The 20,267-nt window shown below is 41.8% G+C and overlaps 1 protein-coding gene across 5 annotated transcripts in view; it reads right to left on the bottom strand.

Moving 5' to 3' along the window:
* The window catches only part of PHF10 (PHD finger protein 10), a 363,357-nt gene that overhangs the window by 4,454 nt on the left and 338,636 nt on the right, over positions 1–20,267 (bottom strand). For all 5 annotated transcript variants that reach the window (XM_073671486.1, XM_073671484.1, XM_073671487.1 and 2 more), the window contains one exon: positions 288–476. In XM_073671486.1, coding sequence (XP_073527587.1) covers positions 288–476 — 189 coding nt within the window. The remainder of the gene's footprint in view (positions 1–287; positions 477–20,267) is intronic.

Raw genomic sequence — 20,267 nt, 5'->3', positions numbered from 1 at the left:
GAATCAGGAAGGTTTCCTAATTCTATGGATAGGGGATAATGTCCATACAAACCCATTAAAGGTTCAACAGACCCCTATTAGGAACGTACAGTACTGCGGGCAAGTGTTAATGGGTGAACTGGAGTAAGCCGCTGGCAAGAGTTCAGCCATCCGGTTACCTCCTGTGGGAACACAAGGTTCAGTGAAGGCAGAAAAGAAATATCTACTGGGTCATTCAACTACGCACTGGATAAGTCCCAAGTCTATCATAGATCAGTTTGAAACATACTACAAAATAAGAAACATACCTGAGGGAAGAGCACCTAGACCAACACAAAAAGTATGGTAGCCACGGTCACAGTGGTCACAGAACATCATTTCCTCTTCATGGTGAGGCTGTCCACATATAATACATGTTTTACACTCCATACATTGCCATGGATATTTCTTTATTACAGCAACCAGGTCAGGTGACATATCCAAGCATGAAGGATGACCTATGAAAAGAAAAACACAACTTAGAATTAACCATCTATATAGGAAACAAAACAGATAAAAGGCAATCTCTATTCTCATGCCTCTCTAGAGTGTATTTCCGCATAGCAGTTCTTGTGCAGCAAGAACAACACACATTTTTATCTCAAACTACGGTTTAGGGGCAAGCATAGGTGAAACCCATTAAAACCACAGAAATTTGTAGTAAAACAATATATGGGCCCCAATTAATCAATTGCTTTTTTCTAATTTAAATTAGTTTTTGGCTTGTGATATAACTTGCCGTTTTTGGCACCAAATTAACCAACATGGCGCACTCTAATTTGGTGCAGTCAAAAAATAGCTTTTTTCCTATCTTAGGCCTCTTTCAGATGTCTGGATATTTCCAGTACTGGAAAAACTCATACTGGAGATATCCGTGTGCCGCATCAGTATCACACGTACAGGCGCCTGGAAATCGGCAGTACAGTTAGAGCTGTTCCCAAGCGCCGGGTGCTGAACACTGCCATCATTGTCCGCTGCTTGTGCTGCGATTAGCACCAGCAGGGGACAATGATGGGAGTAGTATTCTGTTCTCGCTGTATCCTGGTGTAAAAATAAGAATACAATTTAAAAAAAAAATCCTTATACTCACCTATCCTAAGTGTTCCCCACTGTAATCCACCTGACTGCTCATGCCGAGGAGAATGACTCGCTACAGCGAGCAGTGTCCTGTCACTCACTGCGCTCAGCACAGAGAAGGGGCCCGCTCGCTGGAGCGAGTCATTCTCCCGGGCTCCTTGCTAGCGCTGATCACAGCAATGATGAATGATGAGGGCAATGATGAAAACAGTGTTCAGCACCCAGCACTTGGGAACAGCACTAACTAGCATGGTTTCCCAGGCGCCGATACGTGTTACACTGATGACACACGGATGTCATCCATGTGTCATCACTGTGCATGTATGTGGGACGTTTTGCGGCCTGTGCTGCGAAAAAAAACAAAACAACAGATGTCAGCGTGTTTTGCCCACAGACACATGGGCCGTGGAAACACACTGATATGTGCACAGAAAATGAATGGGTCTACGTGTGTCAGTCTCCAGTATGTGTGGAAACAGACACCACATGTACGTCTGGAAAGCACCTTTTTTTTGCACTTTTGCCACAAAAATTGCATCAACGTGCATATGACAGAAAATATCTAAAAATGACACAATTTAAAAAAAAAAAAACCTGCACCCCTCAAGGTGCTCAAAACCACATTCTAGAAGTTTATTCACCCTTAAGATGTATCACAGAATTAAAACAAATATTGAAAGAAAAAAAATTAACATTTTACAGTAGTTTGTGGGAAGTATCCCACAAAAATGTTACTTTAGCCACAAATTTTTCATTTTTACGAGGGTAACAGGAGAAAATGGACCACACAATTAGTAGCCAATTTCTCCTGAGTAGACAGATACCCCATATGTGGTGGAAAACTACTGTTCGGGGCCCTGCCATGCACCCAAATTGAATGAGCATCATTTGACTTTTCAAGCAAAAATTGGCTAGAATCGAGGGCGGATGCCATCTCGTGTTTGGAGAGCCCCTGATGTGCCTAAACAGTGGAAACCCCCCACAAGTGACCCCATTTTCTAAACAAGGAATTTAGCTAGAGGTATCGTGAGCATTTTGAACCCACAGTTGCTTCACTGAATTTTAAATATTGAATCGTGAATTTAAAAATGACGTTTTTTCCCCAAAAAATTTTGTTTTAGGGTATGTGCACACGATGCAGAAATGCTCAGAATTTTTTCCTGAGCGTTTCTGCATCTCCCTGGCAGGAAAAAACGCATGCGGATTGTACATGCGGTTTCCTGCCAGGGACATGCGGAAATGAAGCGTTCTTTACTTTCATTTCCGCATGCGGGTTGACAAGCGCTTCCCAAGCGATTTTAGCATCACTTGGGAAGTGCTTGTCAACTTCACACTATATAAATCCATGCAACCGGCATGGATTTATATAGTGTGTGAATGTCAAAAAATAAATATATACTTTACCCTCTGATGGCCCCCGGTGTCCTGCTTCGCTTGGTCCCGGCTGCCGGCAGTGAAGACTTTAGGACCTGCCGACGTCAGCGTCACGTGACCCGTCACATGACTCTGACGTCAGCGAAGGTCCTTCTTCATTATATATATTTTTTATTTTATTCTTTTTTTTTTAATGGTACCTGGGTCTGGATGAGAGTCCTCTCCTCCACACCCGGGTACCATCCGCACATTAGACCGCACGGAATGCGCATCAACATATACAGTGATGCGGATTCCATGCGGTCTAATGCAAGTCAATGGCGGCAAAAAAGCAGCGTTTCCGCAAAATTAATTGACATGCTGCGGATTTTTGAGCGCAGCGTTTACGCTGTGGAAAAATACGCATCATGGGCACAGCACATGCGGATTTCAATTGGGGACCATTGCTGCCCTTCTACCATGCGTTTTTAATGCGTTTCCACGGCGTTTACGCAACTGCAAAAACGCATTAAAAACGCATCGTGTGAACTCAGCCTTAGCCTCAAATTTTTAATTTTCACAAAGTTAACAGGAGAAAATGGACCACATAATTTGTTGTGAACGTTCTCCTCAGTACATGGATACCCCATGAGTGCTCAGAAACTCTTGTTTGGAATAATGGACCCCAAAACTTGTTGGGCAATTTCTCCTGAGCATGCCAATACCCTATATATGGCGGGAAAAACACTTTTTGGTGCATGGCAGAGCTCAGAAGGTAAGGGGCTCCATTTGACTTTTTGAATGTAAAATTTGCTGGAATAATTAGCGGACACCATGCTGTGTTTGGAGAGCCCCTGATGTGCCTAAACAGTGAAACCCCCGACAAGTGACACCATTTTTGAAACTAGACCCCTCAAGAATCTTATCTAGATGTGTGGTGCACACCTTGAAACCCCCAGGCGCGTCACAGATGTTTATGACATTGAGCCGTGAAAATATACACTGCTCAAAAAAATAAAGGGAACACTTAAACAGAATATAACTCCAAGTAAATCAAACTTCTGTGAAATCAAACTGTCCACTTAGGAAGCAACACTGATTGACCATCAATTTCACATGCTGTTGTGCAAATGGAATAGACAATAGATAGAAATTATTGGCAATTATCAAGACACCCTCAATAAAGGAGTGGTTCTGCAGGTGGGGACCACAGACCACATCTCAGTACCAATGCTTTCTGGCTGATGTTTGGGTCACTTTTGAATGTTTGTTGTGCTTTCACACTCTTGGTAGCATGAGATGGACTCGGTGGTATGAGGGCCTGAAGTCCACAGATGGGGGTTGTGCTCACAGCCCAACACCGTGCAGGACGCTTGGCATTTTCCAAAGAACACCAGGATTGGCAAAGTCGCCACTGGCGCCCTGTGCTCTTCACAGATGAAAGCAGATTCACACTGAGCACATGTGACAGACGTGACAGAGTCTGGAGACGCTGTGGAGAGCGATCTGCTGCCTACAACATCCTTCAGCATGACCGGTTTGCAGTGGATCAGTAATGGTGTGGGGTGGCATTTCTTTGGAGGGACGCACAGCCCTCCATGTGCTCGCCAGGGGTAGCCTGACTGCCATTAGATACCGAGATGAGATCCTCAGACCCCTTGTGAGACCATATGCTGGTGCGGTTGGCCCTGGGTTCCTCCTAGTGCAGGACAATGCCAGACGTCATGTGGCTGGAGTGTGTCAGCAGTTCCTGCAAGATGAAGGCATTGAAGCTATGGACTGGCCCGCCCGTTCCCCAGACCTGAATCCGATTGAGCACATCTGGGACATCATGTCTCGCTCCATCCACCAATGTCACGTTGCACCACAGACTGTCCAGGAGTTGGCGGATGCTTTAGTCCAGGTCTGGGAGGAGATCCCACAGGAGACCATCCGCAACCTCATCAGGAGCATGCGCAGGCGTTGTAGGGAGGTCATACAGGCATGTGGAGGCCACACACACAATACTGAGCCTCATTTTGACTTGTTTTAAGGACATTACATCAAAGTTGGATCAGCCTGTAGTGTGTTTTTCCACTTTAATTTTGGGGGTGGCTCCAAATCCAGGTCTCCATTGGTTAATAAATTTGATTTCCATTGATGATTTATGTGTGATTTTGTTGTCAGCACATTCAACTTTGTACAGAACAAAGTATTCAATGAGAATATTTCATTCATTCAGATCTAGGATGTGTTATTTCAGTGTTCCCTTTTATTTTTTGAGCAGTGTATAAAAAAAATAAATAAATAAAAAATCACAGTTTTCTCACAAATGTTATTTTGGCCCCATTTTTTTTATAGCCACAATAGTAAAAAGGAGAAATTGCACCATACAATTTCCTGTGCAATTTCTCCTGAGTATGCCGATATCAAATATGACATTTTGGAATGCCGACTTCGATGGAATGATCCGAGGGTGTCATGTCGCATTCGGAGAGCAGTTGATGTGCCTAAACAAAAGAAACCCCTGAGAAGTCACCTCATTTTGAAAACTAGACCCCTCAAGGAATTTACATAAACGTGGTGAGCACCTTGAAGCCCAGATGCATCACAGAATTTTACAACTTTGATTTGTGAAAATGAAAACAAATATATTTCCCAAAAAATTTTTGTTTTGTTTTAGCCCCAAATTTTTTCATTTTCACAAGGATATCATGAGAAAATTGACCACACAATTTGTTATTCAATTTCTCCTGAGAAAACTGATACACCATATGTGGTTGAAAACTACTTTTGAGGCATAGTGCAAAGCTCAGAAGGGAATAAGCGCCATACTGGAGTTCAGATTTTGCTGGAATGGTTTGAGGATGCCATGTCACATTGGCAGAGCCCCTGAGGTGCCATAACAGAAACCCCCATATGTGACCTCATTATACAAGCTACACCCTCCAATGAATTCAACTAAGGGTGCAGTGATCGTATTGAAACCACATCAGCCTCTCAGAATTTTATACCATTAGGCAGTGAAAAAAATAAATTACATTTTTACCACTAAAATGTTTTTAATCCCAAGTTTGTAATTTTTCTAAGGGCTAATAGGAGAAATTTTTACAACAATCTGAGGTCCATTTTTTCCTGAGTACGCCAATATCCTACATGTAATCAGGAAATACTTTTCAGGCACAGTGCAAAGCTCAGAAGGGAAAGAGCGCCATATTATAGTGCAGATTTACTGTTATGGTTTGCGGGTGCCATGACCCACTGAGAAGGCCCCTGAGGTGCCAGAACAGCAGAACCCCCCTCATAAGTGACTCCATTTTACAAACTACACCTCTCAATAAATTTCTATAAGGGGGCAGTGTTCTTTTATTGACATTACAGGTGTGGCACAGAATTTTATGCTACTGGGCAGTGAGAAAAAATAATTACATTTTTGCCACCAAAATGTAGTTTTAGCCCCAGAATTTACATTTTCACATGGGAAAGTGAGTAAAAATGGCATCAAAATTTGTCCCCCAATTTTTGCTGAACATGGCAATGCCCCATAGATGGCTGAATAGTACTGCTTAGCCATAAAGAGAGACTTTGGAGGGACGGAGCATTATTTGCCTCCTGGAGCGTAGATTTTCCTAGAATAGTTCGCAGACTCCATATACAGAGCCCTTAAGTGCTATAATCCAGAAGTGCTATAGTGCAGAATCCCCCCTCAAGTGACCCCATTTTGGAAATTATACCCCTTTGGGAACTTATCTACAGGTGTAGTGACTATTTTGATTCCATGGGTGTTTTCCAGAAACAAGCAGAAATGGATGTTGCTGAGTGAAAATTGCAAACTGCCGTTGTATTGACCAGCTCATCCTTCTGGAGACATGCACCTGTAAATTAGGCGGGCATTCATCACAATAGAAATGCCAAACATGTGGACAATAAATAAGGTTTAGGCACACTGGGGCTCAGAAGGAAAGGGGCATTTGGAGTGCAGAATTTGCTGGATTTCTTTTGGGGGGGGCAAGGAACCATAGCGCTTTTCCAGAGCCTTTGTACTACCAGTAAGGAAAATCCCTCCATATTTCTATTAACAGATAACAAACCTTGCTTTTTTTGTGGATGGAGTTGAAACTTTTGTCGGGAACATTTTACATAACATTTTGGATCGATCACATTTATCCTGCGCTCTATGCTGAGCACTTACATCAGGGTTTCCATCTAAATCTCCGAATGACGTGATTCAGATGAAACCCCCGAAGGATCCAATCACTATAATGAGGCAGCAGTTACTCTGGACTCCGTCTGGTCTCCTTTCAGCGGTGTCCTTTTAAGAAGTGCACAAAACTGTGACCAACGGCACTTTTATGCACCCTTAAAAAGATGGACACCACCAGATCACAGATCGGACTGCATCCACAGTGTTTCCAGTTGCCTCATTAAAGGGAATCTTTCGCCAGGGGTTCCGTCTGAATCACGTATTTAGGAGATTTACACAGAAACCCCGGTGTAAACGCTCAGCGCAGAGTGCAGTATAAAAGTGAGCCGAGCTATACTGCGATCTTTGGGAGTCATAATTAACAAATCAACAGAAGGTGAAGAATTGGTTTTATTTTTTAACTCGATTAATTGGATTAGACAACTTTATTCTTCAGGTCGGTGCTATTAAAGTGATACCAGATTTATATCTGGGTTTTTATGTTTGGCTGCTGTCACATACTAAAAGATGCTTTTTTTTTTTTTTTTTCAAAAACTAGTTTTTGCATCACCATATTAAGAGCTATAATTTTTCTGTATTTCTGCTGACAGTATTGTGAGGGCTTGTTTTTTGCAGGATAAGTTGATGTTTATATTAGTACCATTTTTGGGCACATGATATTTTTTGATCACTTTCTATTCCAATTTTTGGGAGGCAAAATGATCAAAACCCAGTAATTCAAGAATTGTTTTTTTTGTATGCCGTTGCACTGATTCACATCAGCACGATTACAGCGATACCACATTTATATTTTTTTTTACATTTTGGCGCCTTTACACAAACTTTTGTAGAAAAATTTCTGAATAATATGTGCAACTGTAGTCACAAGAACATCAAGCTGCTTCGAGATGGTCTTATAACCTTTACCTTTAACATGCTTCTCTATAATTTTCTTTTTAATCTCCTGAGACAACTCTTTCCTTTGCTGTTTGGTGGCTTGGTGTGTAACACACTCAGCATGGACCAGAGGAAGCAAAGTGAGTATCTGTATCCCTATATAAAGGGCCACTGACTCATCACAAGATTGTAGAAACCTGTTATGCTAATTAGTGGACAGAACTTTATTTAACATGTCCCTTTTGTCACATTATTTTCAGGGGTACCATCATTTCTGTCCAGGCCTATTTCATGAGTTAAATAAAAAGGGTTGAAGCAGGGTTGAAAAGTAATGTCTGACTTTCATTTGTCCATTTTCATAGATTTTTAATTTATTATTAGTTTTGTCAGATTCAAGTTATTTCTGTGACCATTGTGGGTTTTTCTTTCATTAAACGAGGGGTACAAACAATTTTGACCACGTGTGTATGTAGGTTTGCTACCTTGGGAAAGAAGATCTGGAAGTTCCAGGAGCACACAGGGGTTGGAGATGGACATCATCCTCAGCCAGGAAAACCATGTCCTCTTCGATCAGAAGGGGGCTATCAAGATTACTTTTGCCCTGTCTTCCCTGATTTTCCTCAGTACTGCCGGGATTAGGGCAATCGGAGGAAAAGCATATGCTAGAGGGTAGTTCCATGGAATCATGAGGGCGTCTAGTGCTATCGGGTTCCCTTTTGGGGTCTATGGAACAGAAAGCTTTTACCTTCTTGTTCTGTTTGAAAACAGGTCTATGGTAGGATTTCCCCACATTTCTGTGATCTGATTGAACACGGACTGATTCAGCTCCCACTCATCCTGCCTCAGCTCCCACTCGTCCTGCCTCAATTGGGTCAGACTCAGGAAGTCTGCTCTGAGATTTTCTGTGCCTCTTATATGTAGAGCAGATAGAGACCCCAGGTTGCTCTCGGCTACCAGGAAGATGGATTTTGTTACTTGCATTAGAGAATGGGACTGAGTTTTCCCCCGGTGATTCAGGTACGCTACTACTGTCCAACAAAAGGGAAACATTCCGGCACCACGCTGCTTTCCATAAATAAATCACTAGGAATCGCCTCAGACTGTGTGCTTTAAAACTGTGACGGTGATGCACATCCAAGTGAATTACAACTTCAAAAACAGATTTTGACAATAATGTTCATCCAGGCCAAATGCTGCTACAGTTGTATCTTAAAAATTTCTGAGAATATACCTGAGAAAGACATAATCTTGTCGAAACGCGTTGTATTTACTTGAGGAATAAAGATCGTTTGGAGAATATATACCCACAGTATTCACTGGCTTCTTGGGAGCGCATTTGGCCTGGATGAACATTGTCAAAATCTCTTTCCTATGATAACCTGAGCAGGGCTATCAAATAGCCACCAGGTGTATGCAGCAAACCAACTGAAAGGAGAAAATCCCTTTCTTTGTGATCCTTAGAGATCAGTAAGCTGAATTGAAAGACCAAATAAAGGCGAGTGCAAAAGACCATTATAAATATTCATATTACCGATATATACTACACTTAGATTGGTGCGCTCTCTGTCTACATTTCTCTTTTTTTTTGTGGAGATAACTTCAAAAACAGAGCAGAGATAAAGGTAGCACTCACCAAGTCTTCTTAAAAAATCAAGTCCTTGGACCCGTTGAAGCGCCAAAAGGCAGCGAAACGGCCGTCGTCCTTTTCTCTTCTCCCCCTCACAGCCTCCGGGGTCTCAGTCCGATGCCGCATGTTGATATGTCCCGCTTATAACAAAGGACGGATTTTTTAAGAAGAGTTGGTGAGTGCTACCTTTATCTCTGCTCTGTTTTTGACGCTACTATTGCCTGATTGAGAACACCCTTATGTGGTGACAGTGTAACGTGTTTAAAAATTCTGAAAGGGTGAACTTGACTGCTAGAAGCTCCTTCATGTTTGAGGATGCAGATTTTACGTTCTCCGCCCAGACCCCCTGAGCTAATTGGTCGTTTAAGTGAGCCCCCCAATCTGTTGGGCTTGCGTTCGTGGTCAGGACCTGAGAGACTGAGATTACCCACGGAACACCCCGTGTTAGGTTGGTCCGTCTCATCCACCATCCTAGGGAACGTTTGTTTTTTGACAATAAGGTTAGCTGACCTTCTAAGTGACCTTTGAGAGATTTTTCGGCTTCCAAGATTTCCCACTGCAAATCCTGGCGTGAATTTGAGCCCACTGGATGGCCGGAATACAGGCAGTCATGGAGACTAGGAGGGACATCGCTTTCCGCAGAGTAATAGAGGGGTGGTCCCTTACCCGAGATATTTGAACTATGATTTTCTGAATTTTCTCTGTCAGGAGATGACACTCCTGATTCTTTGAATCTATCATTATGCCTAGATATTCCTGCACCTGGTTCGGCTCGGTCTTTGATTTTTTTAGGTTCAAGAGCCAGCCCAAGTTTGTTAATGAACCAATGACTTTTCCAAGCTGGTTCTTGCAGTGATGGAAAGAACTGCCAGTTAATAGAAAATCGTCCAGGTACGGGATAATCAGGATGTCTTGCTCCCTTGGGTGTGCCATTGCCTCTGCCACTATTTTGGTGAATACTTGGGGTGCTATGGCTAGACCGAATGGGAGAGCCGTATACTGGTAATGCTTGACTAGCCCTCCCATCGGAATTGCCACCCTTAGGAATTTCTGATAATTCTTGTGTATGGGTACGTCATAATAAGCGTCCTTTAGATCCAGAACAGTCATGAAACATTAAAGAAACAACATTTTTACTGATGTCTTTATTGTTTCCATCTTGAAGGATTGAACCTTCAGAGACTTGTTCAGTTTCTTCAGGTTTATGATTGTCCTGAAAGTCCCATCCGGTTTTTTCTTCAAGAACAGAGGAGAGTAGAAACATTCGCCTTCTTCCTGGACAGGGACTTCTTGAAGGACTTACTTTCCCTATCAGGCCCAGAACCTCTTGCTCTAACGCTAGCTGTTCTACGCTTGAAGATCTTTTGGGTGTTATTATAAAATTTGGTTGTCGAATCGAGTGAAACTGAAATTTTAAACCCGATTTGATTATGTTTATTACCCAGGAGTTGTTGGATATCTTTTCCCAGGTTGGGAGAAAATGCGATTAAACCCTCCCCCCACCTGGGGAAAACCTTCATTGGGAGGGTTTCCTGTTGTCTCCGGGGGAGTCTGTTGAACATATACCCTTTAATCTTTTTTTCCCTATCCTCCCACTTATCCTGGTCTCTAGGGGGTTTTCTGCGGATAAATTTCTTACTCTGAAAGGACTTTTTGTAAGAGATATTAGAGAGGATAGGGAAGCGTTTTTTTTTTTTTTTTTTTATTATCCCCTGCTTTGTCGAGGATATCATCGAGCATGGGCCCAAATAGGAATTCACCCTCACAGGGAATGGAGCATAGTTTTGATTTTGTTTGGAGGTCTCCTGGCCAGCATTTAAGCCAGAGAGCTCGCCGGGCTGCATTAGAGAAGCCTGATGCCTTGGCCGCTAGTCTGAGTCGGCCGAGGCATCATCCAGAAAGGCTGCTGTCCCTTTCATTAGGGGAATAGAGCCTAATATGGTGTCCCTGGATGTTTTTCTTTTAGCTGTGTTTCCAGTTGGTCTAGCCAAACTATCAGAGACCTGTCTGCACACGTGGCTGCTACCGCTGGTTTCAAACCTCCCCCTGCGGCCTCCTAAGAACCTTTTAAGAAGGTATCTTCTTTGTTGTTCATTGGATCCTTCAGGACTCCCATATCTTCAAACGGAAGGGAATTATTTTTAGAGGCTTTGGCAATCGCCACATCTAATTTCGGCGCCTTTTTCCAAAATGAATGGGTATTTCCTTTTAGGGAATAAGATGCCCTTCCTTTCGGGTTTTTTCCACACTCTCTTAATCAGGGAGTGGACTTTCTCGTTGAGAGGGAAAGATCTTCTCTTTTTTTGTTCCAGGCCACTAAACCTCATGTCCTGAACAGATTTTTTTAGGACGAGGATCTATTAACCCTATAGTGGCTCTGACTGCCTTAACTAGACTATCTGTTCCCTCTATGGGGAAACAGCTGCACCCGACTTTGTCCCCTGAAGCAGATGAGGATGAAGATGAGAAGGACGTATCTACTAGACTGATATGGAGGATATGTTTCTGGCTTTCTGTTTTTTCCCTTTCTTCTGAAAAGATTTAAAGGTATTTTCTACTTGGGATTTTATTGAGGTTCTGAGCTCCGAGGCAAACTTAAGGGTCTCCTCGCAGATTGTTTGTTCAATACAAGAGCTGCAGAGTCTTTCTCCCACGTAGTGGGTAACTCTTCTGCGCAAAGCACACAGGTCCTGTGTTTGGTCTTGCCAGTACTCTTCCTTCCATGACGAGAGAAGAAGAAGGGGTAAGACCCTAGTTACAAAGTGAGCTTTCACGAAGATCACTTACCATCCTGACGGAAGGAGTACCGGATTAGGAGTGGGAACTATTTTCATAGATGAGTCCTCTTTTGGGATTAACGCCACACTGGAGTCCTTGCTGCGCTGGGATGATCTGCCAGAGCGCCCGCTTCCGCTGTTACCATGCTCGTGATGATGGGAAGCTTCTAGCCGTTCTGCCTTCTTCTTGCGCTTCTTCCTTTGCTGCTGCGGCTGCCGTTGTGGTGATTGGGGATGCAGAGGCTGCACCTCCCGTAGCTCTTGCTCACTCACAGCTAGTGAGGGGAGACTGCCGGAGCTTGCCAAGAAGCATCCTCTTAGCGTTACTAGCAGCTTTTAACCCCTAGGGCCCCCCCCCCCCCCCCCAGCTGGCTGGTGTTAACCCTTATTAACGTCCCTGGTATTTACAGGGCGTCCTATGTGCCGCATCCCTAATAGAGATCACGCACGTGCACCCCTGAATCAGTAGTGTGCTGTGTGTAGGGAGGGGCCGCTCCGCACGCACACAAGCCTTGGCTGACCTCCCAGTGATGCATTGCGGCTATAGGGAGGCTGGGTCTGGCATCCCAGGACGATCTTTCTTGTGGCACCCCTCAGGTATGCCTTTTTTCGCAGGTACTGCACTGTAGGTCCCCCATCAAGGACAGGAAACCAACTGATGCGGGAGAGAGATACCGCCCTTTTTATCTGTAGGTTTCCTGTCCTTTAAGAGCGGATCCCCTCTCTCCGTGAGAAAAATTATTTTTGCATCGTTTTATTCTGACAGCTATAACTTTTTTATTTTAAGGCTGTTGGAGCTGTATTGCGGCTTGTTTTTTCGCGGTACAAGATGACGTTTCATTTTCAGCTATAACACTTTTCTTTACATTTGTCTTTTTGATAGCATTTTATTCCACTTTTTGTTTGGTTGTATGATGAAAAAGCAAGATTTTTTTTACGGTGTTCATTGAAGGGGTTAACTAGTGTTACAGTTTTATAGGGCAGATCGTTCTGGACGCGGCGATTCCAAACGTGTACTTTTTTTTTTTAACATAAAATTACAAATATCAGTACATAATATTTTATTTTCTTTCTGATTTTTTTTTAAAAAAAAGTTTACTTTTTTTTTTTTTTTTTTTTTTTACTTTTTTGTTCTTTCTACTTTGTCCCACTATTACATTTTGCAGGATCATTGCTATTGCTATGCTTTGTAACTGTTAGTTCTGCACTGACAGAAGCTAGTTGGATCATGTACTGTGCATGATCTAATTAACTCACTAGTGCTGGGTGACCCGAATGTCGTCATAACGACATTGGTAACCATGGCAACGATAAGGCCCCGCGATTACATCGTGGGGTCTCCGATCCAAGAGCAGAGGGGCTTCTGTCCCTCTGTCTGCCTGCTCGCTTAATGGGTTAAAGTGCCGGGAGCAGTGCTCGTATCGGTCCTGCCACTTAGTGCCGGGTTTCCGCTGTCAGAATCTGCTGACAGGCAGCGGCAATCGCACGCACAGTCTTTGTGTGCACAAATCGCCTGGACGTACTCCATATGTAAATATGGTATTTATCAACCAGGACGTACTGAGTACTTCCGAGGACAGGAAGGGGTTAAATACCATTCTATTAGTCGCTGACCATTGTTCAAGCTTATGTAGATCCTTATAAACCCTTTCTCTGTCTTCTCTAGTGTTAGCTATCCCTCCTAGTTTTGCATAGTCTGCAAATGTAATTAATTTACCTTCAGGTCCCTTATCTAGATCATTTATAAAAATGTTGAACACTGGGGGTAGGACAGAGCCTCGTGGTACAACACTTGAAACACTCTGCAACCATTTATTTCCACTCTGCGTACGATCACTGAGCCAGTTATGAATCTCCCTAACCGTAGCCTAGTCAATCCCATACTTGCTCATTTATTCAAGGATAGTATGAGATACTTTATCAAATGCTTTGCTGAAGTTGAGATATACTATATCTACAGCATTTCCCTGATCTACCCAGTCATTGATTCCATCATGTAAGTAAATTAGATTAGTCTGGCATGACTTGTTTGCTATAAACACATGCTGGCTCTGGTTAATTACTGTATTCTTATCCAAGTACTTACATACATGCTGTTTAATAATTTGTTCAAAGAGCTTTCCTGGTATAGAAGTAAGGCTCACTGGCCTGTAATTTCCTGGCTTTCCCTTTTTTAAAGATGAGGACAACATTTGCCCTTCTCAAATCTGGGACTTCTGCTCTCCAGGATTTTTCAAAGATTATGGCTAGTGGTTCTGCAATTTCCTCTACCATCTCTTTCAGTACTCTAGGATGTAATTAATCTGGGTCAGGAGATTTAAATTCATTTAAATTAGCTAAATCTACCCTCACCATCTCTCGGTTTATAAATACATAGTAACGCAGGTTGAATAGAGACCTACGGAAGGTCCATCAAGTTCAACCCTTCTCTCCCAATTGTACTCCCTACACTAACACTACACTAACTTACTGGGACTAGGCCTCCAAATTTATTATTACCATTTCTATTATTGCTGCACTATTACAATTACAAATGAACCAGTTTATAATTTTTTTAGTTTTATTTTTTGGTTTTATGATTCTAATAATCGTATTACTAAAATCCCTATGCCTAAATCTGTTGATCCAGAAGAAGGCAAAAACCCCAGGACACATTAAGCCAATTTGCATCATGGGGAAAAATTCCTTCTTGACCCCGAGAAAAGGCCATCAGTCCTAGAACCCTGAATCAAACCTGATTATGATACTAGTTATGTAATTACCGTATTAAATGTACTACTATAGGTGTAACATTTTAACTAATTTAACGGTAACCCACAATGTTACCTGTATCGTGGAAATCATCCAGCCCTTTTTTGAAAGCTGTTCTAGTGTCTGCCATCACTACCTGTTGTGGTGGGGCATTCCACAGTCCGACTGCTCTGACTGTAAAGAACCCTTTCCTAGTTAGGTTCCGAATTCTCCTTTCTTCCACACCCATGAGTGCCCCTGGTCCTTAGTATGGTATTTGGAAGAAATAAGTCATGTGCTAGTCCTTTGTACTGACCACACATACATGTAAATAAGATGCCCTCTGAGGTGTCATTTTTCTAAGCAAAACAAACTCAACTTTTTCAACCTCTCATATTACGAGATGCCTTCATCCCTCTAATAATCCCTGTAATAATCTAGTTGCCCGCCTTTGAACTAACTTCTGAATTTTCTTTTTAAAATGTGGAGCGCAAAACTGGATCCCATATTCCAGAGGTGGCCTCACCAGTGATTTATAAAGGGGCAACAATACCTTGGGATAGTGGGATTTTATTTCTTTTTTACACATCCTAATATCTAGTTTGTTTTGGTGGCTGCTGCTTGACATTGAGTACTGCTGCTCAGCTTACTTGTAAGCAGAATACCCAAGTCCTTCTCCTGTTCTGTAGTCCCTAGTATAATCGCATTTAATGTATATGTAGCTATAGGATTACTCAGTCATAGGTGCATTACTCTACTACATGTATCTACATTAAACCTCATCGGCCAAGTGTTTGCCCATTCAGTCATCTTATCCAGATTGTTCTGCAATATTGTAATATCAAGGTCAGATTTTAATATCCTACATAGTTTGGTATCGTCAGCAAAGACTGACACTCAAGCCCATCCCCAAAGTCATTAAAGAGGTTAAAAAGAATCTGTCCTACCACAGATTCCTGCGGCACCCCACTGCTGACTATATCCCATTTAGAGAATTACCATTTAATGACGACTCTTTGTTTCCTATCATTTAGCCTATTCCTTACCATCTACATATAGTTCCCCCAAGTTCTTGCTTCTGTAGCTTTATTATAAGGCTCTTATGTGGTACAGTATCAAATGCCTTTGCCAAGTCCAGATAAATCACATCAGCCGCATTACCAACATCCAAATTTGCACTTCTTACCTTTCTTAAATATAGGTACCACATTGGCTATCCTCCAATCATGTGGCACTACCCCTGTTACAAGAGAGTCTAAGAATATGAGATACAGCGGTTTTTCAATTACTGAGCTCAATTCCCTCAGTATCCAAGGATGAATACCATCTGGGCCAGGGAATTTGTCAATGTTTAATTTGCTCAGACACAGGCGTACTTCTTTTTGTGTTAAACTAGTTATATCAGGTGGTGAACTTTGATTTTTGCCCTGTTGAAAGATCCCTGGAACAGACTGTTGGTGAACATGGATGAAAAGTGTGTGTTTAATATCTCAGCCTTTTCTTTGTCCTCTATAATTATCTTGTTGTCGTCTTTTAAGGGGCCGATAGCATCTGATTTTCTCTTTTTGGCATTGATTTATGTATAAAAAATTTTAGGATTTATTTTAAGGTCGCTGGTGATTTGTTGCTCTGTAGACAATTTCTTTTTTACATTTCTTATTTAGGTCTTTATACTCCTCAAACGCTATTTCTGTATTCTCGGCTTTCAAGATTTTGAATGCCTTTTGTTTTTGGCGTATTAAACTCAGTACTGTCTTATTTATCTATAATGGTTTCTTTTTATTCCTGGACATGTTATTATCAGAGGTATACATTTTCTACAGGATTCTAGTAGTATTTCCTTTTACGTTCGGTATCCCCAGTTACCATGACATGGTCCCAGTCTACACGATTAAGTTCTTTCCTTAATTTGTTGAAACCAGCTTTCCTAGAGTTCCAGGTTTTTGCATTTCCTTTTTGAAATGTTTTATTGAATATTATATGGAAACTTACCATATTATGGTCACTGTTTCCCAAATGCTCCCAGACATGTAGATCTGAAATTGTACAAACCCTGGCAAAAATGATGGAATCACCGGGCTCGGAGGATGTTCATTCAGTTGTTTAATGTTGTTGATAAAAAGCAGATCACAGACATGGCACAAAACTAAAGTCATTTCAAATGGCAACTTTAGGGCTTTAAGAAACCGTAAAAGAAATCAAGATTAAAAATGTGGTACTCCGTAAGGGTAATTTTTTTCAGACCAAGCAGAGGGAAAAATTATGGAATCATGAGAAACAAACACACAAAAGAACACTCCAATACATCACTGATATTTTGTTGCACTACCTCTGGCTTTAATAACAGCTTGCAGTCTCTGAGGCATGGACTTAATGAGTGACAAACAGTACTCTTCATCAATCTGGCTCCAACTTTCTCTGATTGCTGTTGCCAGATCAGCTTTGCAGGTTGGAGCCTTGTCATGGACCATTTTCATCAACTTCCACCAAAGATTTTTAATTGGATTGATATCCAGACTATTTGCAGGCCATGACATTGACCTTATGTGTCTTCTTTCAAGGAATGTTTTCACAGTTTTTGCTCTATGGCAGGATGCATTATCATCTTGAAAAATGATGTCATCATCCCCAAACATCCTTTCAATTGATGGGATAAGAAAACTGTCCAAAATATCAATGTAAACTTGGGCATTTATTGAAGATGTAATGACAGCCATCTCCCCAGTGTCTTTACCTGACATTCAGCCCCATATCATCAATGACTGTGGAAATTTGCATGTTCTCTTCATGCAGTCATCTTTATAAATCTCATTGGAACTGTACCAAACAAAAGTTCCAGCATCACTTGCCCAATGCAGATTCACGATTCATCACTGAATATGACTTTCATCCAGTCATCCACAGTCCACGATTGCTTTTCCTTAGCCCATTGTAACCTTGTTTTTTTCTGTTTAGGTGTTAATGATGGCTTTTGTTTAGCTTTTCTGTATGTAAATCCCATTTCCTTTAGGCGGTTTCTTACAGTTCGGTCACAGACATTGACTCCAGTTTCATCCCATTCGTTCCTCATTTGTTTTGTTGTGCATTTCCTGTTTTGGAGAAATATTGCTTTAAGTTTCCGGTCATGACGCTTTGATGTCTTCCTTGATCTACCAGTATGTTTGCCTTTAACAACCTTCCCATGTTGTTTGTATTTGGTCCAGATTTTAGACACAGCTGACTGTGAACAACCAACATCTTTTGCAACATTGCGTGATGATTTACCTTCTTTTAAGAGTTTGATAATCCTCTCCTTTGTTTCAATTGACATCTCTCATGTTGGAGCCATGATTCATGTCAGTCCACTTGGTGTAACAGCTCTCCAAGGTGTGACCACTCCTTTTTAAATGCAGACTAACAAGCAGATCTAATTTGAAGCAGGTGTAGTTTTGGAAATGAAAATTTACAGGGTGATTCCATTTTTTTTTTCCTCAAAATTGAGTGATTCCATAATTTTTTCTCTCTGCTTGGTCTGAAAAAAATTACCCTTACTGAGTACCACATTTTTAATCTTGATTTCTTTTAGTGTTTCTTAAAGCCCTAAAATTGCCATTTGAAATGACTTTAGTTTTGTGCCATGTCTGTGATCTGTTTTTTTTTCAACATTAAACAACTGAATGAACTCCCTCTGAGCACAGTGATTCCATAATTTTTTGCCAGGGGTTGTATCTGGTCTATTTGACAGCAACTGATCCAGCAGATTATCTCCCCTGGTTGGTTCATTTACCAGCTGAGAGAGGTAATTGTCCTGAACTGTGGATAAGAACTTGCAGCTTTTAGCACAACTGGAAGATTCTATGTCCCATTGAATATCTGGATAGTTAAAATCTCCCATAATAAGGACCCTATTATTTGCAGCATTTTTAATCTTTTCCAGCATTTCGTCCGCTACCAGTTCAGCTATATTAGGAGACTTGTAACAATATCCAATTAGCAGCTTTCCATTATTGCCATCCCCATGTACATTAACCCAGACTGACTACATTGTCGCAGCTCTCCCCAATGTTGTCATTGAACACAGGTTTTAAGTTGGATCTTATTAAAATACACACCGCTCCACCTTTTTTGTCTGTCCTGTACTTTCTACATGTAGTGTATCCCTCTGTTTTTCACCCAGTCACGGCTTTCATCAAGCCAGGTTTCCATAATACCCACATTCTATTCTGTGACCGACATATGATTCTCCAGTTCAGCCATTTTTTTTGTGACACCTCTTGCATTTGCCAGCAGACATTTAATACAATTAGCACATTTGTTACTCCTACTGAGCTCCATACTTTCCTTGAGCATCTCAACCCCTCCTAGACCCTCTTTAACCCCTACTGTCCCACTCTGTCTACTCTATATATCCCCTTATAAGCACGAATAGCCTCCCTCCCCCCAGATCCTACTTTAAAAGCTCCTCCATCTGTCTGACCATTTTTCCCCCAGCATAGCTGCACCCTCCCCATTGAGATGCAGCCTGTCCCTACTGTAGAGCCTGTAGCCGACAGCGAAGTCGCCCAGATTTCCATGAACCCAAACCCTTCCTTCCTGCACCAATTTCTAAGCCACTTATCTCCCTAAGCTACCGCCGTCTTTCTAGTGACGCATGTGGCACCGGCAGTACTTCTGAAAAACACCACCTTGGAAGGTCCTGGCCTTCAGTTTTTCTCCTAGCTCCCTGTAATAATTTTTAAGGACCTTCCATCTCCCTCTAACTTTGTCATTAGTACTGATATGTACCATGACCGCTGACTTTTTCCCAGCCCCATCCAGCAATCTGCCTATCTGATCCACAATATGTCAAACCCGAGCACCCGGCAGACAACACACTGTTCGGCATTCGCAGTCTCAGCGGCAGATGACCCTGTCTGTCCACCTAATTATAGACTGCCCTACCACCAACATCTATCTGGCCTTTGCTGCACAACAGCAGTCGTCTTCCAGGTTGCTAGATAATTCACACTATTTTATTCCTTCGATAGCACCGTGAAGATCAGTTGATGCTACAATTGCTTTTTTAGAGAACACAGATGCAAAATAGGAATTTAAAAGTTCAGCCTTCTCAACATCATTTCTGACCACTTCATCCTTTTCACCCTGTAAAAATCCTATAGCATCTTTGAATTTTCTTTTGCTTTTGACAGATCCCAAAACACTTTTTACTGCTTTTGGTCTCACTTGCAAGCCTCACTTCATTGCTGGCTTTAGCTCTCCTAACGCTAGCCCCGCATTCCCTGCAGACAGGATTATATTTTTCAGTATATATACTGTAACTCCGCCCCCTTTCCTTTTATTATACATTTCTTTTTTCCTTTTTAAACACATGTTTAAGTTCTGTGTTTATACATCCTGGTCTATTTAAATGCCTCTAATTCTTCCTTCTTTTCAGGATTGTTACTGATTGTGCAGGGAGAATTTCATTTAGTAAAATCTCCCATCCTTCTTGGACATTTCTGTTCTTTAAAACATCCAGTCATTGGACCTTTCATACCCTCTTTCTGAGTCCATTAAAATCTGCCTTTCTGAACTCCTTGCAATCCAAAATTTGAGAATAGCATGATCGCTGCCTCCTAAATTCCCAGCTACTTTTACTTCCTTAACC

This window comes from Phyllobates terribilis, unplaced genomic scaffold, assembly GCF_046119375.1.
Source record: "Phyllobates terribilis strain yellow unplaced genomic scaffold, ASM4611937v1 Scaffold_3__8_contigs__length_932513732, whole genome shotgun sequence".
Classification (NCBI taxonomy): domain Eukaryota; kingdom Metazoa; phylum Chordata; class Amphibia; order Anura; family Dendrobatidae; genus Phyllobates; species Phyllobates terribilis.
Note: the sequence above shows the minus strand (reverse complement) of the source record. Positions and strands in the feature narration are given on the sequence as shown.